This window comes from Pelophylax lessonae (assembly GCF_965119305.1).
Source record: "Pelophylax lessonae genome assembly, chromosome: 5".
NCBI classification, from domain to species: Eukaryota; Metazoa; Chordata; class Amphibia; order Anura; family Ranidae; genus Pelophylax; species Pelophylax lessonae.
Genome location: NC_138772.1, coordinates 418064545 through 418091939, shown reverse-complemented (window position 1 = coordinate 418091939; position 27395 = coordinate 418064545). Strand labels below are relative to the sequence as shown.

The following is a 27395-nucleotide window of genomic DNA, read 5'->3' as shown; positions in this document are numbered from 1 at the left end:
AGAAGAAGAAAGTCAGAACTCTTATATCAAGACCAATGCAGGAAATATTTCAGGAAGAAATCTCTGCGCAGTGGGAAAATAAATTAATGTTTCAAAGGACTATAAAATGTCTGCGTGTGGCGGGGGGATTCACTGTAAGTGAATGTAATATGGTCAGCTTTGTACTCACAAAATCATCAGCATTAATTATGAATGTATCTGTCTTAAGGTGAACACCCATTCTGGAATATGTGTGTGTTACTGTATCTTTTCTAAGAGTTTACCCTTTATTTGTGGATTCATTTTGTCTGTATGGTAAAAGCATTAGACTGCTGAGAAAATCTCAGTATTAACAGCCATGACAGTTTACGGTCAAAGTGTATCCAAAGCAATTTTTTTTTTGTTTTGCAGTTGAAGATCTGGAGTTTAGGGGATACCCTTTACTGGCTAATGTATTAAAGATGCAATGGGATTGTGAAGGGTTGTAAGGGGTTTCGTTCTGTTAACAAATTTCATTTTTATTAAAACTTAAAAGAGAAGTGCAGGAATGAAAATTACAGAAATGTATACTTACCTAGATTGCTGCAGAATCAATCCAATCTGCAGCTGTCCCTTTCCAGCTCTAAACTGACAACTGAGTGATTAAAGACTGCTAATCGCTCAGTTCTCAAGTCTGCTCTGAGTGCAGAGCGGTGACTGTCAATCAACACTCTGTGCTCTGCCCCTCCAGTGCTCACTGGATAGGCTGGCTTATGATCTCAGCAGTGCATTGAGAGGCGCCAGCTACCGGTCAGGCATCTGGATGTATCCCAACATTTTTGTTGGATGCCCTGTAGAGCCAGAACCAGCTCTGTGATGTCAGCCGACAGCAAGCTTTAGCCTGCTCTCGGCTGAATCTGGGTCACAGGCGTGCAGAACTAAGCGCACTCCTGTGACCCTACAGGAAAAGTATGGCCAAAAGAGCTTTAGCCATACTTCTCCTTTAATAAAATCTATTTTATTTAAAATCCTGCAAACTTTTAGGACTCGTCAGGTCTCTTCTTCAGGCTTTATAATGGTTTCCGAACACTGCACTGCATCTGTAATTAGATAAAGCACAGCTTTCACGTAAAAGTGAGTGTTCCACTCATCTTCCTCTCTTCACTCTACTCTAACAAAATTGATTTCTTTTTTCTGGGAGAAGGTTTCTTTTTCTGACAGGTACCTGCTCCCACTTCTGCAATTCTCGCCTAGGTCTGGCCTGCTCCCCGTCCACCAGCAACCTCCTGGGACACGTCACACATCCCAGAATGCTGAGGGACAAGTCTAAAAATGCCGCAATGGGGAGCCAGCCTTTAGACATCAGGAAGTCGCAGCCTTCCACATTCAAGATGGCCCGAAGGACCAATGTTCCCTTTTAAAGTTAACCAACTAAACACCAAACTTTCTGCATTAATCGATGGCTAACAAGGTACAAGACTCTGCTACTGCTTGTTTAGTTTTGGAAAGACTGATGAGCTGATAGAACCACTTTAAAGCTGTCTGTTTTCATTGTGAGGAGATGCACCCTTCTATTTCTAACCAGAAGTGGAATAAAGGCGAAATCTTACAGTGCATATAATTGTTCTGGTGCCAACTAAGAGAGCATTTCCTTTCACGTACTGTTAAATCTAGAGGACAGGAAATTAGGGGTAAACTCCCCAATACAGCACAAATGGCAATAAAAAACCTGACAAGGTTCTTAACCATTCGCTACTTCATTTACAGCTAAAAAAACCTTTGACTAGTAAAATACTTTAACCATTCCACTGCCTCCAACGTAAGCAGTCCTGACCGCTATAGTTTATATTTTTTTCTCCTGGCTGCCAGCTATGTAGCAGAAATTTTTTGGACAGCTGTAAAGCTGCCTGATCACTTCTACATGCTGCAGAAGATGCTACAGATATTAAGTATCACTGGGCATGCTAGAGTGAAAGAGATAATCTTAGAGCCATAATTCACTGTTAACTCTAAACTGATGAGCTGTAAAGTGTCATCCATGGACAATTTTGGATATCGTAATTTTTTTGCCATTTCACAGGCTTGAAATATTTGGTATTTATTTACTTGACGCAGCCTCAATTTTTAATATTTTACAAAACAAACTGGGTATTATATTGTTTGTGTGCACTAAAATTATTGTGAATGAATTTTTTACTGAATATATAGATTTGATAACGGGTAGTGCATTTATCGCTTGACAACAAAATTGCAACTGTTAAAATTTTATTCTACAGTGTCACTGCTTTTAGAAACTATATCATGTTTTATAAGTTTTAAAGCCTAACTCTTTATTTCTTGTGACTTTAAAAAGTTTGCTTGGACCAAATGTCATCAATGAACACAAGGCTTTCTCTGAATGGTTGGGGTGGAAATCGTGGCATCATCTGCCTGCCTCTCCTCCGCAGGCAAATCTCCCAAATAGGGGCACACTCAGTAACAAAAGGCTAACAGATCTCACAGAAATCCTCTGTACCTTTGCCCCTTCTTCTTCCCCTCCTCTCCCACATTCCAACTTCTTCTTTTGCACTCATCCTTCCCTCCACATTCACTACACTCTGGGAAAAATTACACTTGCAATGTTCACAGTCTATTTGCCTTTAGTAAATCAATCAACCCCAATTTTAGGTAGAACTGGAGCTGCTAATGTATGAGGAGGATTTTGATTTTGTGGGAATTTCAGGGACTTGGTTTGACAGCTTTCATGATTGGCTGGCAACCATTCAGGGGTATTCCCTTTATCGCAGAGATAGAGAGGGTAAAAAAGGAGGAGGGGTATGCCTGAATATCAATAAAAATGTGCAAGTGAATATGGGGGACGATATCACTAATGGAGCTAGGGAGGAGATGGAATCCCTATGGGTAGAGCTTTTTTTTTTTTTTTCTGAAACTATGGGTAGAGCTTTAAAGGGAAGGTACTATGGGGATAGTAATACTGGGTGTATGCTATAGGCCTCTCAACCAGAGGGAGGAGGGGGAGGCAGATTTCCTATCACAGCTTGGAATGGCAGCAAGGATGGGAAATGTTCTTATAATGGGGGATTTTTTTTTTATCCTGACATAGACTGGGCAGAAGGAACTGAGCATTCATCTAAGGCTTGCCATTTCCTAAATGTTTTGCATAACAATTTAATGAGTCAGATGAACGCACCAATGAGAAACAATCCGTTGCTAGACCTACTGATTATGAATAATACAGACCTGATTGCGGATGTAGAAATACAGGGCAACTTAGGAAACAGTGACCAGAGCTCAATTAGTTTCAGTACAAATCATAGAAATAGGAAACACAAGGGTAATACAAGTACACTGAATTTCAAAAGAGCCAATTTCCCTAAACTGCTCTCTATGCTAGACGATATTAAAGGAGATAAAATCCTAGAAACAAAGAACACAGAAGAAAATGGGAGTGCTTTAACCACTTAAGCCCCAGAAGATGTGGCTGCTCAAAGACCAGGCCCTATTTTGCGATTCGGCACTGCGTGACTTTAACGGACAATTGCGCGGTCTTGCGACGCTGTATCCTAACAAAATTGACGTCCTTTTTTTCTCACAAATAGAGCTTTCTTTTGGTGGTATTTGATCAACTGTGCGATTTTTTTTTTTTTTTGCGCTATAAACAAAAAGAGAGCGACAATTTTGAAAAAATAACAATATTTTTCAAATTTTTTTATATGAAATTCTCAAAAAAAATGTAAAAATCTAAATTTTTTAACATTTTAGGCCAATTTGTTTTCTGCTACATATGTTTAACAAAAATCGGAATAAGCGTATTTTGATTGGTTTGCGCAAAAGTTATTATATTTACTAACTACAGGAAAGATTTATGTCATTTTTATTGTTTTGTTTTTTTTTTTTACTAGTAATGGCGGCGATCTGCGATTTTTTTTTTTGCGGGACACAGATCGGACCCATGACTGACATTTTTGACACTTTTGGGAATAACAGTGACATTACTACAGTAATCAGTGCTATAAATATGCACTGTTACTGTCAAAATTACACTGGCAGAGAAGGGGTTAATTTTATTGGTGATCAAGGTGTTAGGTGTGTCCCTAGGGGCGTGATTCTAACTGTGGGGGGGGCGTGGCTTGTGATGTAATCACAGAGACATACGATCCTACATAGCAGGATCGCATAGCCTTGTAACGCTCCTGCGTTTTATGTATGATGTGGATTTTCAGCTGCAGAAATTTTCCACTTCAGTAGTCATGTAGAGAAACGCTGAGACACCAATCCCAACTCTCAATGACTCATCATGTGTGGATGATCTCAATTCAGCAAGTAAATACACACACTCAATAAGATGTTTCCTAGAGTGACTTATGTATATAGTAACACAGTGATGATAGGCTGAAGAGACAGGTTGGGTAGAGATGGTAGATGACAGACACTTGAAAGGAAATGTTCTTGAAAGTAAGATAGTAGCAGATGGGATGCAGATAGGTTTAGCAATCATGTATGGTAGCAGATGACAGAGTAGCAGGTGGACATACAAGAGAGATCAACCCAGTGCAAGAACAGGTGGTAGTAGGCTCAAGAGCTAGCAATCTTAGATAATGCAGATGTAGTAATAGTCCTTAGTATGCAGAGCTAGATAGTGTAAGCTTTAGTATGAAAGTTATAGAGGTTTCCCCTGTGGGGTACTTATCACTAATAGCAATGTAGCAGAGGAGAGGTTCGGCAAGAGTGGATGATCCGGTAGCGGGATACAGGGATCAGCGCAGCGTGGTTCCGACAGCTTGCAAGCATGAGAGCTTCAAGACAGGTTATCATCAAGGCACAAAGCAGTTTGAACGAACACATGTGAGTGAGAGCCGGCGATCTAAATAGCCATCCAGTCCGGCGCTCAGTGATGACAGCATCAGTCTTAAAGGTGTATGCGCACCTTACCAAAAGAGAATGGTGGGGCGCATACACTTATGAAAGAGTAATTAGGGTACCCAAAGGTACCAGAACATTACAGTACCCCCCCCTTAAGGCTGGCTCCTGAAGGCCTCTGGAGCTGGTTTGTCTGGGTACTTCGCATGAAAATTGCGGATTAATCTAGAGGCATGTATGTCAGAGGTGTTTAGCCAGGTGTCGTCTTGGGGCCCATAGTTCTTCCATCGAACCAAGTACTGAAGTCTTCCTCTGTGAATACGAGAATCCAGAATCTCTTTTATCTCATATTCTTCTCCACCTTCAACTTGTACAGGAGGAGGAGGTGGGATAGTAGGCCTTATTCCTTTCCTTGGTCAGGAACATGGGGCTTCAGTAGCGACACATGGAAAATGGGATGTATTTTGAGGTCTATTGGCAATGTAAGCTGTACTGCAGCTTTTCCAATAAGTTTCTTGATTGGGAAAGGTCCCAAGAACAGAGGTCCAAGCTTTTTGCTAGGGATTTTCAGTCTTAAATTTTTTGTTGAGAGCCAAACCAGGTCCCCGATAGCGTACTGAGGAAAAGGTCTTCTGCGAAGATCATAGTACTTCTTTTGTTGACTATGAGCGTGTGCAATGGTAGTATTAAGCAAACCCAGAGAGTCCTTTATTTGGGTAAGATAGTCTGAAGCTACTGGGTTATTTGAAGGAAGGATGCGTGGTGGAAGAATAGAGGGATGAAACCCATAGTTCAAGTAGAACGGACTCTGCTTGGTCGTACTGTGGGTTGCGTTGTTGTAGGCAAATTCTGCCAGAGGGAGAAGATCCACCCAATCATCCTGTTGGTAAGAAGTGTAACAACGTAAATATTGCTCGATGCATTGGTTGACTCTTTCAGTCTGTCCGTTGGTCTGCGGATGGTAAGGAGAAGTGAGCTTCCGCTCGATCCGTAGTATGTGACATAGTTCTTGCCAGAACTTGGAAATAAATTGTGATCCACGGTCAGACAGAAGAGTTTTTGGGATACCATGTAACTTAAAGACATGTTTCATCAGGAGTTCTGCCGTTTGTTTGGACGAAGGTAGTCTGCGAATAGCAATGAAATGTGCCATTTTTGTCAGATGGTCCACTGACACTAAGATGGTATTAAATCCTTTGGAAGGAGGCAATTCCACTATAAAGTCCAAGGACACAACTTCCCATGGAGTTTGGGGTATTGGTAGACTGCATAGTAGACCGGATGGTCTCGTAGTGTCAATTTTGGACCTGGCACAGACATTGCATGAAGAGACGAATTTTTGTATAGATGTTTTCATGTCAGGCCACCAGAATTGCCTGGTAATCAGATTAAGAGTCTTTGTCATACCCATATGTCCTGCCATAGGCACATCATGCGATAATTCCAAGATCTTGGTGCGTATGGTAGGTGGTATGTAAAGTTTGTCGTTATAGTAGAGGAAGCCTTCTGCATCAGTATTTAGTTGTGGTGGGGGTGAATCCAAACTTATACCATGCAAAACCTCTTCCTTCAAGGATTTCAAAGTAGTTTTCTTCAGTTAGTCGTGATAGTGCATCCGCCTTTTTGTTCTTATCTGCAGGTGTGTAGGTCACTAGGAAGTTAAACCTTAGAAAGAATAGTGACCATCGTACCAGTCGGTGCGAGAGAGTTTTGTTAGTCTGAAGATATTGGAGATTTTTATGGTCCGTGTATATAAGTATTGGTAATTGGGTGCATTCGAGTAGATGTCGCCAATTCTCCAGAGCCAATTTTATAGCAAGCAGTTCCTTTTCACCCACGGGGTAATTTATATCTGGACTGCTTAGGGATTTAGAAAAAAAGGCGACTGGATGAAGTGGTGAAGTGTGAGTTGGTCGTTGGGAGAGTATTGCTCCTACTGCCATGTTTGACGCATCTACTTCCAGAATATATTGGAGGGATGGGTCTGGATGGCGTAGTATGGGAGCAGAAGTAAACCTTGTCTTTAACAGGTGAAAAGCTTTATTTGCTTCATCTGACCATTTGAATGTTTTTTTTAATGCTAGTGAGCTGTGTGAGGGGTCTCACAATGGCAGAGAAGTTTCTAATGAACTTCCTGTAGAAATTCGAAAATCCAAGGAATCGCTGTAGCGCCTTGCGTGTGGTTGGTGTAGGCCAATCCTGAATGCAGGATATCTTACTCATGTCCATCTCGATTCCTGTTTTGGATATGATGTAGCCTAGAAACAGTACCTCTTCTTTATGAAACAAGCATTTTTTCAGTTTCACATAAAGGTTGTGTGCAAGCAATCTCGATAATACAAGTCTTACATGTCTTATGTGTTCAGACAGGGATCGTGAATATATAAGTATATCGTCCAGATATACCACAACACAGACATCTAGTAAGTCTTTAAAAATATCGTTTATAAATCGTTGAAAAACTGCAGGGGCGTTGCATAGCCCGAATGGCATTACAAGATATTCGAACAATCCATATCTGGTTCTGAATGCAGTCTTCCACTCGTGTCCATCACGGATTCGAATGAGATTGTATGCTCCTTTCAGGTCCAATTTTGAAAAATAGGTAGCTCCACGCACCTGCTCAATGAGCTCAGGGATAAGCGGTAGAGGATAGCGATCTTTTATTGTAATAACATTCAATTGCCTATAGTCGATGATAGGCCTGAGACTTGAGTCCTTATTGCGGACAAAAAAGAGTCCTGCTGCTGTGGAAGAAGTGGAAGGTCTAATAAAACCTTTTTCCAAATTCTCATCCAAATAGTCTTTGAGATGGGAAAGTTCATCCTGTGAAAGAGGATAAACATGACCGAACGGCAATTTGCTATTTGGGAGTAGATCAATGCTACAATCATAGTCTCGATGGGGAGGTAGTGCTTGAGCATTTTTCTCAAGAAAAACCTCAGAGAGATCCTGATAACATAGTGGTGCAATCTCATCTGTCACCACAGACAGGATCTTCCCGAAAGACGGGAGGTTACACTTACCCTCGCAATAGCAAGAGAGGAAGGTCAGGGTCCGTTCCTTCCAATCTATGGTTGGTTGATGTGTGTGCAACCAGGGAAGTCCCAACACAATGGGAAAGTGGGGTGAAGATATTAGATCGAAGGTAGTGGTCTCCATATGAGACCCGTTAGTAGTGACTAGGAGTGCCTGTGTCTGATCAGTGATCGGACCAGAGGATAAAGGAACACCGTTAATAAGACTCACTGAGACAGGTTTAAGTTTAGAAATAATAGGAACTTTATTTAAAGCAGCAAAACGTAAGTCAATATAATTTCCACAAGATCCTGTGTCAATCATGGCTTTAGTAGTAATCCTGTTCTGGTCCCACTGTAATGTTAAGCAAACAGAAAGGTAAGGGTTAGTGATTGAAGTTGTCAATCCCCCTAGGAGAACATGTGAACACTCACCCTTCTTTTTGTAGACTAGGGGACAGACGTTTATCTTGTGATCCGGGGATGCACAGTACAAGCAGAGATTACCAGATCGTCTTCTGGCTCTTTCCATAGTTGATAGAGGTGGGCGTATGGTTCCTACCTCCATAGGAACGGGGTCAACGGCCGAAATCCGAGAAGAACTGGATAATGGCATTCCCATTTTCTCAGCCTTTCTTTCTCGTAGTCTTCTATCTATGGTGATACTGAGTTGTATCAATGCATCCAGGGTTTTTGGCAGATCCGCTCGGGCGAGCTCGTCTTTAACGGCCTCTGATAGGCCAAGCCTAAATTGGGATTTCAGAGATGCATCATTCCATTCTGAATCAAGGGTCCATCTCTTGAATTCTGCGACAAAGTCTTCTACAGGTCTCCCACCTTGTTTCAAGGATCTTAATTGAAGATCGGCAGTACTCTGCCTATTGGGATCATCATATAGGCTAGTGAGTTCTGCTAGGAACAAGGCATAGGAGTTGAGAAGCTGGTCGCTTTTCTCAAAAAGAGAGTCTGCCCAGGCCCGAGGATCGCCTGTTAGGTAAGAAATAATAGTACAAACCTTAATGTGATCAGTAAGGTAGGTACGGGTTTTAGCAAGAAAAGTAACTCACATGCGTTTTTAAATTCGCGAAATTTTTTGCGATCGCCTGTAAATACCAAAGGAGGATTTATTTTGGGTTCAGGGGACTGAGCAGTGGTAAGTTGTGTCAGTCTAATTACCTGCTGCGACAGAGCCTGATTGTCTTCTTTTAATTCAGCAAGTGCGTGTATTAACGCAGGTACTTGCTGTTTTAATTGTGTCATCTGAGTGGTTATTTCTGCTGAATCCATTTGTGGTTCGTTCAATCTGTAACGCTCCTGCGTTTTATGTATGATGTGGATTTTCAGCTGCAGAAATATTCCACTTCAGTAGTCATGTAGAGAAACGCTGAGACACCAATCCCAACTCTCAATGACTCATCATGTGTGGATGATCTCAATTCAGCAAGTAAATACACACACACTCAATAAGATGTTTCCTAGAGTGACTTATGTATATAGTAACACAGTGATGATAGGCTGAAGAGACAGGTTGGGTAGAGATGGTAGATGACAGACACTTGAAAGGAAATGTTCTTGAAAGTAAGATAGTAGCAGATGGGATGCAGATAGGTTTAGCAATCATGTATGGTAGCAGATGACAGAGTAGAAGGTGGACATACAAGAGAGATCAACCCAGTGCAAGAACAGGTGGTAGTAGGCTCAAGAGCTAGCAATCTTAGATAATGCAGATGTAGTAATAGTCCTTAGTATGCAGAGCTAGATAGTGTAAGCTTTAGTATGAAAGTTATAGAGGTTTCCCCTGTGGGGTACTTATCACTAATAGCAATGTAGCAGAGGAGAGGTTCGGCAAGAGCGGATGATCCGGTAGCGGGATACAGGGATCAGCGCAGCGTGGTTCCGACAGCGAGGTATGCTTGCAAGCATGAGAGCTTCAAGACAGGTTAGCATCAAGGCACAAAGCAGTTTGAACGAGCACATGTGAGTGAGAGCCGGCGATCTAAATAGCCATCCAGTCCGGCGCTCAGTGATGACAGCATCAGTCTTAAAGGTGTATGCGCACCTTACCAAAAGAGAATGGTGGGGCGCATACACTTATGAAAGAGTAATTAGGGTACCCAAAGGTACCAGAACATTACAAGCCTCTGTGCTTACATCAGGGAGAATGACAGATGGCTGTGTTTACATCAGGCGGATTCTAAGATGGAAAAGGACCTGGGGGTCCTAATAGACAAAAAGCTCAGCAATGACATGCAATGTCAAGCTGCAGCAAGCAAAGCCAATAGAATATTGGCATGGAATAAAAAGGGGATTCATTCCAGAGATACAACGATAATCCTCCCACTCTACAAGACTCTGGTCCCGCCGCATCTGGAGTATTTCGTCCAGTTCTGGGCCCCAGTCCTCAGGAAATATGTGCTGGAACTGGAGAGAGTTCAGAGAAGGGCAACAAAGCTAATAAAGGGACTGGAGGATCTCAGCTATGAGGAAAGACTGCAAGCATATAACTTATTCTCTTTGGAGAAGGGACATTTGAGAGGGATATGATATCAATGTACAAATACCGTACTGGTGACCCTAGCATAGGGAACAAACTATTCAGTGAAGGGGAATATAAAAGGACTCACGACCATTCGCTAAAATTAGAAGAAAAGCGGTTTAACCTTAAACTGCGTAAAGGGTTCTATACAGTCAGAGACATAAGGATGTGGAATTCTCTTCCACAAGCAGTGGTATCAGCGAAGAGCATCAATAGTTTCAAAAAAGGATTCGATGGGCACCTCAACGACCACAATATACAGGGGTATACAATGTACCATTGACTTAACCACATACTGCCTGCCCACCGTCAAATGACGGCGGAGCGGTGCAGCTATTGTTCTGGGACGCCGTCATATGACGGCGCACCAGAACGGCCTCTCTCGTGTGCCTACGGGGGCGCACAGTGCGGCGATCGTGGCTGCACCGTGTTGCTAGGACACAGTGCGCCCCTGATCTTTGTAAAGAGCCAATGACATGGCTCTTTACCCATATGATCGGCTGTGTCCAATCACAGCCGGTCACAAGTAAATGAGGAAGTGCCGTTTATTGGCTCGCCTTACACAGTCAGAGTGTGAGGTGAGAAAAGCCGATCAGCGGCTCCTCCTCACAGGGGAGACTAGGAGAGGTAATCAGGGCACTGATCATTAGTGCCCTGATTACAGAAATGTCAAAAACAGTACCAATCAGTGTCCACAATCAGTGCCCATAGTGCTGCCAGTCAGTGCCTGCTAAGCTGTGCTGCCCATCAGTGTCCACCAGTGCCACCTCTCAGTGCCCATCAGTGCCACCTCTCAGTGCCCATCAGTGCCGCCTATCAGCGTCCTTCAGTGCGGCATATTGGTACCTCCTCATCAGTGCCACCTCATCAGTGCCCATAAGTGCCTCATCAGTGCCACCTCATCAGTGCCACCTCATCAGTGCCACCTCATCAGTGCCCATAAGTGCCACCTCATCAGTGTCCATCAGTGCTGCCTATCAGTGCCCATCAGTGCCGCCTCATGAGCACATCAGTGAAGGAGAAAAATTATTTATTTTCAAAATTTACTCACAGAAAATAAGTAAAACTTTTTTTTTTTTTTAATTTTCTGTCTTTTTTTTTTGTAAGAAATAAAAAACCCAGCGGTGATTAAATACTACCAAAAGAAAGCTCTACTTGTGTGAAAAAAATGATAAAAATGTCATATGGGTACAGTGTAGCATGACCGCGCAATTGTCATTCAAAGTGTGACAGCGCTGAAAGCTGAAAATTGGCCTGGGCAGGAAGGGGGGGTGGAAGTGCACTGTATTGAAGTAGTTACACACACACACACTCATCATAGGTTGAACTGGATGGACTGGTGTCCTTTTTCAACCTCAATAACTATGTAACTATGTAACTCAAATGTCCCTTTGGCCTACTGGGGCATTTTACTAATGACAAACAGGCTGTTTACTTTGCAAGGGAATTTGCCCCAGAGCTTAAAGTATACCTAAAAGCAAAACTTTTTTTTGTAGTTTTGGATAGAGTGGAGAGGGATTAGATTCCCTGCCAGTGTTTATTGCTGACTTGCCCCGCCTAAGGAAATGTACCTTCTCTATTGTCCCATTTACCATTATCATTAAAAGAAATTATATATTAATATTAAAATTAATATTATTAAAATTGAAAGAAAAGCCCACATTTTGAGTTTTTCCCAAAAAAATAATAGATGGGAGATCTTCCAACGGGGACACTGGTTCTGGTGACCGGGAGTCCCCAAGAGATTTCCTTAATTTGAAGGGATTTCCTCTCACTTGCTGTTTGGCTATGGGACCGGAAGTGAAGGGAAATCTCCAAAGTGGAACACAGATGGTGAGAAAAAATCTGACAGGGGTCATAACCCTCTCTTGCTCAATCCAAAATTTAAAAAAAAAGTTTTGCCTATAGTTCTACTTTACTAAATGAGGTGAAACTCCAACTTCCATCATCTATTCAAGCAAAAATGGTGTTTTTATTTTCTTGCACATAGTTGAGTATTTCTTGTAAAGTGAAACTTCACCACATTCAGTAAGCTCTGGGGCAAATTCCCTTGGAAAGTGCAACTTCCCATGCAAAAGGTGAACAGCCAATTTGCATGTAGTAAATCAACCCTAGTGTCTCATAAAGTGATTTGAAGTTAAAACATACATAGATTAAAGCTATACCATTTAAATATACTGGATTTCTTCTATTTGTAATGGTATTATCAGGCAGTAGATAGCACATTAAATCCATAAAAGCTGGCTCTAGATACTGTGACCAGAAAGGATATTGTATCTTTAATAAGTGGGAACACTTACTATGGAAAAAATACTAGCAAATGTTATTTGAAGAATATGTAGGGGTGATATATCATTTATTTTGGGGAGACATTGCCTCCTAACGACTCTTCATGACAGTGCCTCTGAAGATAACGGACATGCATAAATAAGCTCTAAATTTTCCAGAACTAAATTTCTCCACTGAAGGGAAAATGTAATTCTTACCCAGGTTCATCTATTCATGTATATGAAATTGCAGCTATCTGTACTCCGCAGCCAGAGACAGGCAAACACCATCCTAGATGTAATCTAAAGCAGTCAATCTCTCTGCTTGCTGTTTGTAGGTGACTGAGCAGACAACATCAAGGTTTATTTATAGGCCCCATGCTTCCAGTGACATGAAACTCAGTAAAGTCTGCAAGCAAAGCCCGCTGACTTCACAGTGCAGGTGTGTTCAGCTGCCTATTATCACCGGCATTGTTTAAATTACTTGATTTTCATAAAGTGCACTGAACACCGCTGTGCCATTCTGTTCTGCTATTCCTTACGTCCCCCTTTTTTGCTGTCAATAAACCATTGCAGGAAATACAATAATTCAAGGGACCTTTTCATGAAGCCCTCACTGCTGCATGTGTTAAAAAAGAAACTCAGTGGGTCATATATTTCATTACATTTCTCTAGATGTCAGAGAAAAGAAAACACATTTGTATCAGTTCAATCACTGAACCATCAATGATTGAAGTTACCGTTACTGTAGGAGAGCTGCTGTTGGTTGCCTTTGTTCTTTCGTCTTTAACGCTGTCAAGTTAAAGTTCGCCAATGTTATGTACTTTAGCACAGCCAAGTGGTGACAAATGAGTATAACTCTGAATCCCATAAGCTATTATGCTCTTATTCATCATAATGAAAACAGATTAACTGCTATTACCACACTAGTGGTAATAATTCCTTTGATTGCCAAGAGGGTACTTATATAAGGGACATTATGTAGCCAAAAAAGAAAACAAAAGCATAAGTGTTTTAACTTTGTTAATTGGAATAACTGTAATAGCTTTCCCTGCGTCAATTTTTTTTTTCTACTCCCTGCAAAGTAGAAACAGTCTTTCAGACTTCTTATGAAGGTCAGAAACACAACTGTCAGATTTTTTTGACAAAGAAATACAGCCATATTTCACTGTTCATATAGGCATAAAATACATTCATTTCATAGTGTATTGAGCAGAACTGAATTAATATGAAAAAGATTGAATTTTCTCAGCTTGCATTAATCATTATAATCATTTTTTTTTTTATTGAATGTTCATTTGATCAGTTTTAGGACAAAGATTTCCTATAAGACACATCTAAACCCTTCTGCTATCACCACAAAAGCCTTTTTTCAGTTTTGGAAATACCGGTAAGTCTCTTCAAAAGGAGAGAGGACTTGATTAAATGCCATTTTAGTAAATGCCCACCTTCTGGATTCCCAAATCATCACTTGGTCTTTATTGTACAAGAAAACGTATCCATGAACAGAACCATTTCAGCCTATGGAACACAAAGCTGGTAGTTGTGATCAGCAGGTAAAGCACCAAAGAAGAGACCTCACTAGAGGTATGGAGATTTCAACCAGTACTCCCAGAAAATGTATGCATATATACCTATATTAAACAGACAGCAATGCCTGAAAGCCCCTGACTTAATTTCATATGCCAGTAAAGACACTTCAGTCTTGGTACAGTTAGTTATCTAAAGGAATGAAATGTTCCTTTGCATTTTGAATATCTATGTCCCAAGGCTGGATTCCTAAGCAGCTGACACATACTGAATAATAGTGGCAGGACCACTAAAGCAGTATTAAACCCAAAAACAAAAATGTATTAAATTGCAGCTCACCAAACACTTAACATATGCGCAATCTCTCACCATTTGAGTCTTTAAGTGCAACACCTCAAGATACAAGACACTTCCTTTCCCAGCTGTATAAACTATTACTTGGGCCCTCTGCAACACATCCTCCTACTTCATCAGAGAATGGCAGAAAGAACTTAACACTGAGTTCACCTTACCTCAACTTCAAAAAAATTATTAGACTCACACATGCCTGCTCTATAAGCTCTAAAGTTCAATATTCATGTTACATGTTTTTAGCCAGGTGGTATAAAATGTCTGCCCGCCTGACTCAAATATTTCCAAGAATCGATTCAAGATGTTCAAGTGGACCTTTTTACATATATGGCGGCCCTGCTGTAAAATGTAGAGCTTCTGGGATTTTTTCCTTCCAAAATAGCTTCTGCGATCCCTCCCCGAGAATATGTTTACTCGGTCTACTGGATGATCTGGTGTCTCGGGTGGCGGACCGCACGTTGCTCGGTTTATTATTGTTTTATGCCAGGAAATCCATTGTGCTCCACTGGCGACAGCGCTCCCCTCCCACGGTTCAGCAATGGAGGACCCTGGTGAATTCAGTCCTCCCCTTATATAAAGACACATATGTGCACAGGGGTTGCCGGAAAAAGTTTGATAGAGTGTGGACTCGGTGGCTCTCCGATCCCCCCGCTGTCCCGGGTGGGGGAGGCGGGTCTCGCCTTCCGTCTTAGGCGGATGGCGCCCCTCGCCTTGGGGTGTTATGGGATTCTGTGATGTTTGGGGCTGACCTGTATTGAGCATGGGCCCTGCTGATGAGTTTTGGTGAGGATCTCCTATTGTTTTATAATATCTGCTGTGTCTCTCAGGGCTGCTGTGTATGCCTTTCACTTGGTTTGTAATACACTTGCCCTTCCCTTTGGACCCCTGCGCGGGTGCCGTGTTTCATTATGTATGTATTGCTGCTAGCTCGTATCTGGTCTGAGCCTGAGCACCAATGTTTGTAGTTGTTGTTTTTTTCTTGCAAAATTCAATAAAAAAGATTTTCAAAAAAAAAAAAAAAAAAATAGCTTCTGCGATTTTTTTTCCCCTTTGATAGAGAAGCCTACTCTTAAGCCCTGTACACACGGGCCGAATGTCGGGAAACATTGGCTAATTAAAAAAAAACTCTGACACTTAGCCATGTGTATGTCCCCCTATCCGACCGAGGCTGACCGCTCAGACGGTTTCTGTCGGACGAGCATGCTGGAAAACCAGCAGCCAACCAACTCCCAATCAGCTCTCTGAGCCAATGGCGGAGAGTGCTGATTGGAGTGTTCTCCAGCTCAGCAGGGGAGATCGTTGTACTATAATTAGTACAGCAGCTCCAAACTAAGCCGACATTTTTTTTTCGTTCAGTCCTATGGGTTGAACGAAAAAAAAAGGAATAGTGTGTACCACGCTTTAAACTAATTAGGAATACACCCCTCCACTATCTTTTCCATGACACGCCTTCCTCTTTCAAGTCATATGAGAACAGTGTGACCCTTCATTTACTTAATATAGCTAAGAGTCTGATCTCAAGATTTTGGAAACAAACTGCTTCTCCAGTTATCTTGGACTGGAATAATATAATGGAAGCTGAACAAATAGTTCACACTGCCAAAAACACACTGGATAAATTTAGAGATATATGGGCAGGAAGGATATACTACACAAATGTACTAACGGTTACTTAGGTCTAAGCGTGAAGGCCTCCTTTAGCACCCTCTTACCTTTAGCTCCAGAAAATGGTATTGATTATGACCGGCCTGTAGTGCTTACCTTTATATCTGCCACAATGGTCCCTATGATTGTTTCCCTTGGCTCTAGGCACAGGTCACCTTCGGCTTTTTGGATTTATGTTCCCCCCCCCCCCCCCATTGTATCCATTTGTATATCCCAGACATTTTCATTTGCACTTGATTTTAAAATTATATTGAAGTTACTGTCTACAGTGTATTATAATCCAGTCTGGACACCATGTCCCAGGGCTCATACAATACATTTCGAAATCAGAAGGTGTTTATAATGCCATGTATTCATTCAATTGTGTATTTATACAAAAGTTGTCTGCCAGTCTGTTAGAGATGTGCAGTGTATGTTTTTTTAGTCATTGTAATTGTCTTAACCATGTCAAACTGTAATAAAAATTGCTGTCCAGACAAAGTAGCCTTTAAAGTGTAAAGACAAACCATTTACCACTGATAGAGGTGCTTGCAAAGATCAGCTTTTAATTATTCATATATAACTTTTATCCCAAAAGGAAAAAAAAAAAATGTTCTTAATACATTTGGGCCAACATTTATACTGCTACATATCTCTGGTAAAAATAACCCAAATTAGTGTATATTATTTAGTCTGTGTGAAAGGTATTGAGTCTAGAAGTCTTTTGTTATTGAGTCTAGGAGGCCCTGAAATGTCAGGAGTACAAATACCCCCCAAATGACCCCTTTTTGGAAAGTAGACAGTCCAAGGTATTTAGTAAGAAGCATGGTGAGTTTTTTGAAGTTGTAATTTTTTCCCGCAATTCTTGGGAAAATGAAAAAACATTTTTTTTTATTTTTTTCCCCACAAAGTTGTCAATTGAAAAGCCCACAAAATGACCCCATTTTGGAAAGCAAACACCCCAACATATATATTCTATGAGGCATTATGAGTCTTTTAAAAACCTGTTTTTTACACAAAGTTGTCAATTTATAGGATATTTCTAACACATAGCATGTAAATAGCAAAAATGACACCCCAAAATACATTCTGCTACTCCTCCAGAGTATGGTGATACCACATGTGTGAGACTTTTACACAGCCTGGCCATAAAAAGAGACTTAACATCCAAGAAGCACCTTCAGGCTTTCTAGGAGCATAAATACACACATCATTTTCTGACTACCTATCACACTTTTGAAGGCCCTAGAGTACCAAGACAATGGAAACGCCCACAAAATGACCCCATTTTTGAAAGAAAACACCCCAACGTATATTCTTTGAGGCATTATGAGTCTTTTGAACATGTCATTTTTTTCTACAAGTTTTTGGAAAATGTGGGAAAAAAATGAAAACCTACTTTTTTACACAAAGTTGTCAATTTATAGGATATTCCTAACACATAGCATGTAAATAGCAAAAATGACACCCCCAAAATATATTCTGCTACTCCTCCTGAGTATGAGGATACCACATATGTGAGACTTTTACACAGCCTGGCCACATAAAGAGACTCAACATCCAAGTAGTACCTTCAGGCTTTCTAGGAGCATAAATTACACACATAATTTTCTGACTACCTATCACACTTTTGAAGGCCCTAGAGCACCAAGACAATGGAAACGCCCACAAAATAACCCTATTTTGGAAAGCAAACACTCCAACGTATATTCTATGAGGCATTATGAGTCTTTTGAACATGTTATTTTTTTCCACAAGTTTTTGGAATATGTGGGAAAAAAAATAAAAACCAAATTTTTTTACACAAAGTTGCCGATTTATAGGATATTCCTAACACATAGCATGTACACAGCAAAAATGACACCCCAAAATACATTCTACCACTCTTCCTGAGTATGGCAATACCACATGTGTGAGACTTTTTCACGGCCTAGCCACATAGAGGGGCCCAACATCTAAGGAGCACCATCATGTGTTCTAATGATATAAATCACACACATAAATTCCTGACAACCTATCACATTGTTTAAGGCCCCTAACACATAGCATAATACATACCAAGATACATTCTGCTTAGCAAAGGGTAAACAAAAGATTACCTGTAGTTTTAGCAGTGCAGTGGTCCAGGCAGCAGACAGGAACGTAGACAGCAACAGTGAAAGGATCGTCCAGGCAGCAGGCAGGAATACTGTCCATAGCCAGTACAGGCAGATATTGTCAGCACAGCCAAAGCATTGGTCCAGGTAGCAGGCAGAGATGTGGTCAGCAGCAGCGAAAAGGATTGTCCATGCAGCAGGCAGGAATACTGTCCATAATTAGTACAGGCAGTAGGCAGAGATATGGTCAGTACAGCCCAAGTATTGATCCAGGCAACAGGCACATGTTCCATAAAAAGTCATGGGTCAGTGCAGGCGGAGATATTATCAGCACAGCCAAAGTATTGGTCCAGGCAGCAGGCAGGACCATCAAGCTTAGGGCCTTGGTCAGGAAAGAATGGGGACAGGGGTAGAGGCTTCTCCCACCTAAATCAATTTGAAGCCTCTGGATTCCAGACCCTGTTCTGGGATTACAAAGCCCAGAGAAAACCAAAAACTGTTTTTCTCAACTCAAAACACTATTCTGAAGCCCCTCACAAAAGTGAGACCCCTGTGTTAGTTTGAATCCCACTACTACAGTAGCAGGGCAAAAGATCAATCTAAAGGGCAGGCAAAAAACATGGTTGTAACAGGCCGAGGTCAGTGCAGGTAAAAGGCAGAAATAGACGGTAGGCTAAGGCATAGTCGATAAACAGTCCAGAGTCAGTTCACATGAAAGGCAGAAACGTGGCGGATAAACAATGCAGATGGCAGCAGAGGCATAGTCGATATACAGGCCAGGGTTGGTTCACATGGAAGGCAATGATATGGTTGGTTGAGGCAGCAGGAAAATATTCAGCACAGAAATTGAAAAAGGGGAAATGGCAGTCTGATTGAAATATGGGCTAATAGTTTAGGGCAGTGTGATAGAGTCTGAAGCATTCTCCGATGCATAGACCAGGTTGGGAGGGACATTGGGCACAATGAAAACTGGTGTCTTTCCTAATTCCTCTTTTGCTACACACCTGCCACTTTTTTAGGCGTCTTCTTCCGGTTTCTGGTGGTGGGATATGGTCAGGGAAATGGCGCTCATGAAGTCTGCTGACACAATCGGAACTAATGCTTTCTGGGGGGGATCCTTGCTGGTAAATCAGAGCAATGGCAATATCTTCAGTAAACTGGAGGAAGGTGTTTGGTGTTTCTGTAGATTTTTGATGGGTGACATATGCATTGTATATGGCCAAATGGAAAAAGTAAATTGTGACTTTTTTATACCAGAAGAGGGACTTTCGTGTTGGGAGATAGGGCTGCAACATTTGATCGTTTAAATTCACCCCTCCCCCCCCCCCACATGAACTTATTGTACCCATGGATACAACCAGGCTTTTGAACGGGGCCGTGTCTTCTTTGATGTTCCGCTGAGGTGTCTTTGTGGATGGTGGACATGATGTAAATGTCTTTCCTATCCCTCCACTTCACGGCCAACACTTCCTCATTCCTAAGGCTTGCGGATTCCCTGCTTCGTAGTTTTGTGGTGACTAGACGCTGCAGGAAGCCCTTCCTGTTTTTTCTTGCTGTACCGCAGGCCAACGTTTTCTTCATGTACAGGTGGCGGAAAAGGGGCAAACTTGTGTAATAATTATTCATATAAATGTGGTACCCCTTTTGCAACAGTGGGAATGCTAGGTCCCAGACAATTTTTCCATTTATTTCCATGTACGTTGGGCACTCAGGGGGCTGGAGCTGTGAGTCTCTGCCTTCATACACGCGAAAGGCGTACACATACCCAGTGGCGCTTTCAAAGAGCTTGTTGAGTTTTAATCCGTACCTGGCCCTCTCGCTGGGAATGTACTACTTAAATCCCAGCCGGTCCCCGATGTAAAGCCTTGAAAGGGCTTGAATTCTGAACAGGATTCGGAACTGGAATCAGAGAGTGAGAGCTCCCCACTGCTCTCATCCATCAGGCTTAGAAATTTATATGCTATATGCTTCTTTGGTAGTGAAAACTTTTTTGGACATGGTGGCTGTTTGAAGGGTGACACTGATGGGCTGCACGATAGGTACTGATAGGATGCACGTCAGGTACTGCTGGGCTGCACGACAGGTACTCAGGTACTTTAATGAGCAGGTGACAGGTACTCAGCTACTCTGATGGGCAGGTAACAGGTACTTGGCTACTCTGATGGGCAGGTGACAGGTACTTAGGTACTGATAGGCAGGTGGCAGGTACTTGGGTACTTTGATAGGCAGGTGGCAGGTACTCGGGTACTTTGATAGGAAGGCGGCAAATACTCTGGTACTTTGACAGGCAGGCGGAAGGTACTTGGGTACTCTGATAAGCAGGTGGAAGGTACTCGGCTACTTTGATAGGCAGGTGGCAGATACTCGGGTACTTTGATAGGCAGGTGGCAGGTACTCGGGTACTTTGATAGGCAGGTACTCTGATAGGCAGGTGACAGGTACTTGGGTACTCTGATAGGCAGGTCACAGGTACTCGGGGTACTCTGATGGGCAGGTGACAGATACTCGGGTACTCTGATGGGCAGGTGACAGGTACTCAGGTACTCTGATGGGCAGGTGACAGATACTCTGATAGGCTCACAGATAGGTACTAAGATGAGCTGGTGACAGGTTCTCTTTATAAGGTGGGGCAATCAGGGCACAGAAGAATTCACAGTAAATGGTAACTCACCGTTTCCAGATCTCCTCCTCACACTGAATCATTGTGTGAGGAGGAGAACCTGGTAACAGTGAGTTACCCCATCTTTCTTGACATTTGTGACCGGCTGTGATTGGACACAGCTGGTCATGTGGTAAAGAGCCAATTTCATTGATCAAGGATGGGCTGTGTCCGAGGGATGAGCCTCATCCCCGATCGCTTTGCTGCACGCCCCCGGGGGGCACGCAGTAGCGCCAAGAACAGGTGGACATCATATGACGCCTGCCCGGAGGAACGGAGTCTTCCTGCCAGCATCATATTACTATGCGCCGGTAGGGAACTGGTTAAGGGCTCCCTGCTCACCATACATGCATGAAAACTGATGGTAAAACTGCACAGATTTCACTTGCAGAGACATCAGTTTACATCAGTTTCACATCAGCTTTCATGGGCCTTTGAGTCAGATTTTTGCATGTTGACATCAGTTTTCATGTACGTCAGTTATCTGTCCTATTCCCACCAATGGTGATGTCACGTCTGTTTTTTTTTTTCTCTGCACAGAAAAAAATTAGATTCCTGCACAGAACAAATCCACGCGTTGTGGTGTGAACAGGGCACATAAAGAACAAATGTTTTATTTTGTGCCGTTGCAAAACGTGCAGAAAAACTGATGCCACTACACCATGGTGTGAACGAGGCCTCAAGGTCATGCCCCCTGCCCTATTAAATTATCTGCTTGTAGCTAACAGTTGTTTAAGTTATTTATCCTTTTGAAATGTATCTACGTTACTTTTAATTATGCCCATTTAAAAGATTACAGGTAGATCCAAACAAATTGTATCTTAATAGTGAAAAGAAATGTCTTTAGAAACTTTAGAGATAATTAACCCTAATCACAAGGTTAGCACTGCAGATTAATAAAAACAGTAGAAGTGGGGCAGACTAGAATGTTTTGTTTGTTTTTGTTTTTTTGATAAGGGTAGTGTTACTTTTCTTTGTATAGCTTTTGTGACACAAAAAAATCTCATGATTGATCCCACTACAGTACGGAGATCAGTCCCCCTATATTGGGGCTGTGTGGTGTATACTACATGGTAAAATGCAGATAATAGTCATTGTGCACAGACAGGCAAATTAAATGAATGTGCACACCTAGGCACTATCATCCAGTTTACTCCATATGGTAACACTATGGTACATAATGAATGTATTTTTTTAATACACATGGATTTGTTTCTGTTATGCTTTCACAAATATGCTCAGTGGAGCCCTATGTAGTATTCATATGGTCTTACTAAATATTTAGAAATATAATTTTAAAAAATCTAATTTTAAAGAGTGTTCAAAAGGCTGTTTTGCTAATTAGGTATTTTCAATAGGAAACTACTTTGTGTTACAACAAGATCTGACTACTTGTTTAGGGAAAATGGAGACAATCCACATGGCAAGAAATCCATGCATTTATTCCACACTGCAAAGTGGTGCTTGAATATGCACGTAATGTTGTACCATGATCAAATAACCTATAAATAATTGTGTTTTGATGTAATTTAGAATAATATCCTTCATCACCACATGGTAATGCAACGATCACATATGATAAATAGCTGACTATTTCCTTTCACACAAATACTTGGAGTTTGTTTACACTGGGTCTTTCCAAATGGAAGATTATGAATCAGAAGCCAAGAATAACTAGATTTTTGGACCCAGTCTTCAAGTATGGATAATAACTATGCACCAGACGGCTTTCAAGAGATTGTTGCCACATTCAAATTTTCTGTCCCATAACACCAAGTTCACATTCTGAGCCAGAGAGCAACACATGTTTTCTCTGGGGCCATAATTTGTTATAGAGTTGGAACCTAGCAGTATAGCCTGTGGCAAATTGTAAGCACAAATTTGACATTCAGGGTCTTAATCGGATATTGTAGATTGTGAATTTGTCTTTTGAAAATGTTTGTTTTTCGTTTTAACCAAAGCAAAAGAAGTGTGAAATTTACAGTGTTGAGCACAATATATTAGTATTGAAACATGTCATCTAGATATTTTCTTACTGATTGCTGAGATGCACATTGAGACTGTTCGTCCCGATTCTCCCCCATCTTCAGGGTTCAGTTAGTTTAATTCTTTCCATATCTATGAAACACCCATACTGCACTGCTTCATCTTGATGGCATCAAAGGTTTTTACAGTAATTAGCACAAAATACAAAAGGTAGCAACAAAAGAATAAGTGTCTCTAGAAACGAAACTAAGTGGATATATTTAATGCAGACCCTCCAACCAAAAGGCTTGAATATAGACATTGATTTAAACTGCTTCATTACAGATTTTTAATTTTTAATTTTTACAGATTTTTAAATTTTAATGATTATGGATTTTTTGAACGAGTATGGGTAATTTACATTTACTGTCATTCCCAGTCCTTCTACAAAAAAACAAAAAAACTTCTACCTTGGATGTTTTTTGCCTTTTTTTGCCTGTTTTTTGCCTGTTTTTATCGGGTTTTTTACCTGGTTTTCACCCGGTTTTTACTTGTATTTTACCTGTTTTTTACCTGGTGTTCACCTGTTTTTTCCATGGATGGTTTTCCCTGTTTCTTCACTAGCACAAAATAATTTTTTAACAAATTCCTGGACTTACCCCCCGAGATGTATACATGTCCTCATCTCAAGGTTTTATGGTAAAAGTTCCAAAAATATCCGTAAAATATTGTGGTTTTTCGAAACTCTTCCTCCAACCAAGCTCCCCAACACCCCTATGCATTTTTATGTATATATATATATATATATATATATATATATATATATATATATATATATATATATACACAATTTTTAGATCGGGGGTTTTTTGGGTTTTTTTTGATATTTGGATTTTTAATGTAGCCACCGTTCACGGGTTGGCAGACTAAATATCAAATAATTTTATAAATCCTTTACCACCACATTTTATCTTGGAATTACATCCTCAGTGATTTTTATGATTTTTATGGCTAATATTTAACAATTTTTTCTCTACCGATTTTTTCTATCGATTTTTATTGCCATATGTATGGGGCACATAATCATAGGAACGAATCAGCACGGATTACGGGTGGCCCCACACTTATAATCACAAGGAATAAGATTGAACTGTCCACCAATAACGGGCACCCTTTTACCAGCACCCACATTGTATCAGCACTAAATATATCGGAAACACCAGATCGAATCGGGCACATCACTATCCCGCACTGACATCGTACTATAATTTTAATTTTATTAAAGTTTTTAACAAATCACCACGGTATTAATTTTCTTTTAATGTATGTTTAGCCGTATTTTTAATTTGTTGTAATAAATATGAATGTATCTGGTTCTACGGCAAACACAGTAATGGGAGTTCACATGATGACTAATTCTTTAGGCTGTACATAATTGGCAAATTACACAGCAGGTGTACAAAGATGTCCGCCGTTCTCGGACTCCAATGGGTGTACTAACATGGCGGCAGCCCAGCCTATAAAAAGACCGGGAGTAGCGCTAGATGGCACGCTCCAGATGACGTCGTAGTGATGAAACACGTAGGGCGTGACTTATTACGTCAGTACGTCACTTCCGGTAACGGTGGTTCAGACCGGTGGAACGCGGAAGTAGCCCGGCGGACCCTGCACACTGAAAGTGAACTCCCTAACTGTGAGTGGATGCTAACTTGCTTCAATTTAAACACTATATACTACGCAATGGAGGCTATTTTGTGTTACAGCAACTGATGGGACCCAAGTTACCTGCCACAAGCTTGCGGTAAGCATTTGATTGCACCCAGTGGAGATCCACAGGCGCAAGTCCTATTTAAAGGCACGTAACTGAGCACTTGGTGCAATAACACACAGCTGTATTAATAGCACTAAGCACTTTGTATTTAAGTGGCGATATTATATGGTTTTACCAAGCACACCATATGCACTTTCGTGATTTTATGGATGGGATTTTATGGATATAAACAGCACTAAGCACTTTGCATTTAAGTGGCGACACTATATGGTTTTACCAAACGCACTATATGCACTTTTTTGAACCTATGGTTTCATACATTTTATTCTCACCAATATACACATTATACACATTTTTTTATCCTCATAATTTTGTATGTGGTAGCGCCAGCACCAACAACCCTGCACTTTTTTCACAAAATACAAAAGACATGGTTCCAAAGCAAGAAAATAGCCCTTGGTATATAACTCTTTGGGGCCATCTACTGTAGCACTATAACACCACCACCTATCACTGAAAAAGTCTACTGCTGCCCTGAGAAATCCTTAAGTAGCCTGACTCTCCAAGGCAATAATGAATGTCTGTTATTGTTGTAATTACACCCCTAAGAAATGAAGATCATGACTATCCTCTGTTCCTGATGCATGCATAGGTGTTTCAAAAATGGTCCCCATTTGAGTATCAGTAAACAAACACCAATGAATGCTTATCTATCCTACTCCTGCTAACTGCACACCATTTCTGAAATCTATACTGGATCAGGGAAATATGTGTTGAAGCTGGTACACTCGAGCTCAACGGCATCGAAAAAAGAGGGGGTTGTGGCTGAGAGAGACAAAAAGTATTAATATACACAGAGCACTTCATTGTCTGACACATTCCCATCTGATATATAAATACAATGCAAGTAGAACTAAAGTATTTTTTTTTTTTTGCTTTGGATAGAGTAAGGAAGGGTTATAACCCCTATCAGTTTTATTTGTCCTTTATGTCCCATTGGGGAGAATCTTCTTCTTCACTTCCTGTCCCTTAGCCAAAACAGAAAGTTAGAAGAATTTTCTCCAAACTGAGGGAATGACTGATTTCCACCAGTGTAACCTGAACTAGTTTCCCCATTGGAAGATTACCCCTCTTTTACTTTCACTTTCGCAAATAGGGTGGATATCACTTATGGGGGCACAGACACCAATAGAAACCCGAGAAACCCGAGAGGTGCTTTCATCTCTCTCCTGTCCAAAACTAAAACAATTTGCCTTTATTTATACTTTAGGCTGCTTGGCTTGTGGCTGAAATGTCTCATTAAAAAACAGTCGTTGTCATTATTAAACGTATCCACTTCCCATATTGGAATCAAAATTGACCTTTCTTGCTTACATGTTCATATATTTTTTGCTTTATTACACACACATTATACAAGTTACTTATACTCACCATAATGACAGTAAGGGAAATGGTCAGTCGGGAAACACCCCCAAAATAGGCTGCTGAACCAATCGCTGCAAAAAGGCCAGGATCAATCCATTTTCCATACTCATGACTTTGGACTCCAAGCATGTACACCAGAATAAGACCAACAATTCTCCCAAGGAGAGCACCAGTGTATCTGCAGAGAAATATCATATTTGACTGTGCTAAACGAGAGATCAGAGTTATGACTTGCATATTAGGAGACTGGATATGGAATAAGGAATACTGGTTAAAGTACATTATATTAGTATAGTATACATTAGTCTTTAATATTTAAACTAATTCAATTATATAAAAGAAGTTTATTGGAAAACTAAGTTATATCAGCAGGGATGTAATAAGCATAATGCCATGTGCAGGCATGAACTTAGGGCAGCAGGGTAAAAGGGTAGCAACAAGACTAAAAATGTACAAATCCTGATAAATTTCTACTTCTGGAAATGTATAGATAAACTCAGCAAGAGAATGAAAGGAGGAAAGGGTGCAGGAGATATTGAGAGAATTCATATAACTTACTGGATTTCAAGAAATATGAAACTACATCTCCTTTCTCTTGTTTGATGGCCTTTAGACCGGGTTCACATATGTGCGAATTGGATGCACATGTCTGAGGTGCCTGCAGAGCAGTTTCCAAAAGGGTCCTGTGCATTTTTAAGTCCAGGTCAGGTAAGAATTCAGGCAAAAAGTTTGACCTGAATCGCACCTGAATCGGTGAACAGAAATGAACTGGACCCCAAGCTGAAAACCCCATATATATGTTAACCCAGCCTTACAGTTGAAAAGTAGCAGAACCTATGCTACCAGTGGCAATGTGTTTGTGCAGTTGCTTTTTACTAATAATCTCAAGACAGGAGGGATGGAACTTGTATGACATTGTGTGCCTAGGCATGGTGTATACACGTGGCCTAGAGTGTCAGAAAAATTGTCACTTTAGGCCAGCCTTTTTTAACCAGGGTGCCCAGGCACCCTGGGGTGCCTTGAGGTTTCTTTAGGGGTGCCTTGGCAAAATACCTCAAAATTACCCAAAAATTGTATACAAGCCAGCATGTGGATGAAGCCTGCGTTTTAGTTACACAAAGCCACAGGTTTTCATTGTGCACCATTACAACCTTCTTGCTGCCGGTATCCTAACGATCGATTGCATCTTCAGTCAGTATGGAGGATGTCAGTCGACTACATAGCATCCTGGTTTGACACTTCCCTGGCCCCCTCCATCAGACTTGGGCACACATTAGTAATGGAGAAAAACTGAGGGGGAAGAGAAACATTGGAAT

General features: G+C 41.1%; 1 protein-coding gene across 1 annotated transcript in view; it reads right to left on the bottom strand.

Moving 5' to 3' along the window:
* LOC309556272 (chloride channel protein C-like) overlaps positions 1 to 27395 on the bottom strand; it is a 299799-nt gene that overhangs the window by 172473 nt on the left and 99931 nt on the right. Inside the window, exon 13 of the mRNA XM_082258707.1 lies at positions 26086 to 26257. Within this exon, the coding sequence (XP_082114833.1) occupies positions 26086 to 26257 (172 nt within the window). The remainder of the gene's footprint in view (positions 1 to 26085; positions 26258 to 27395) is intronic.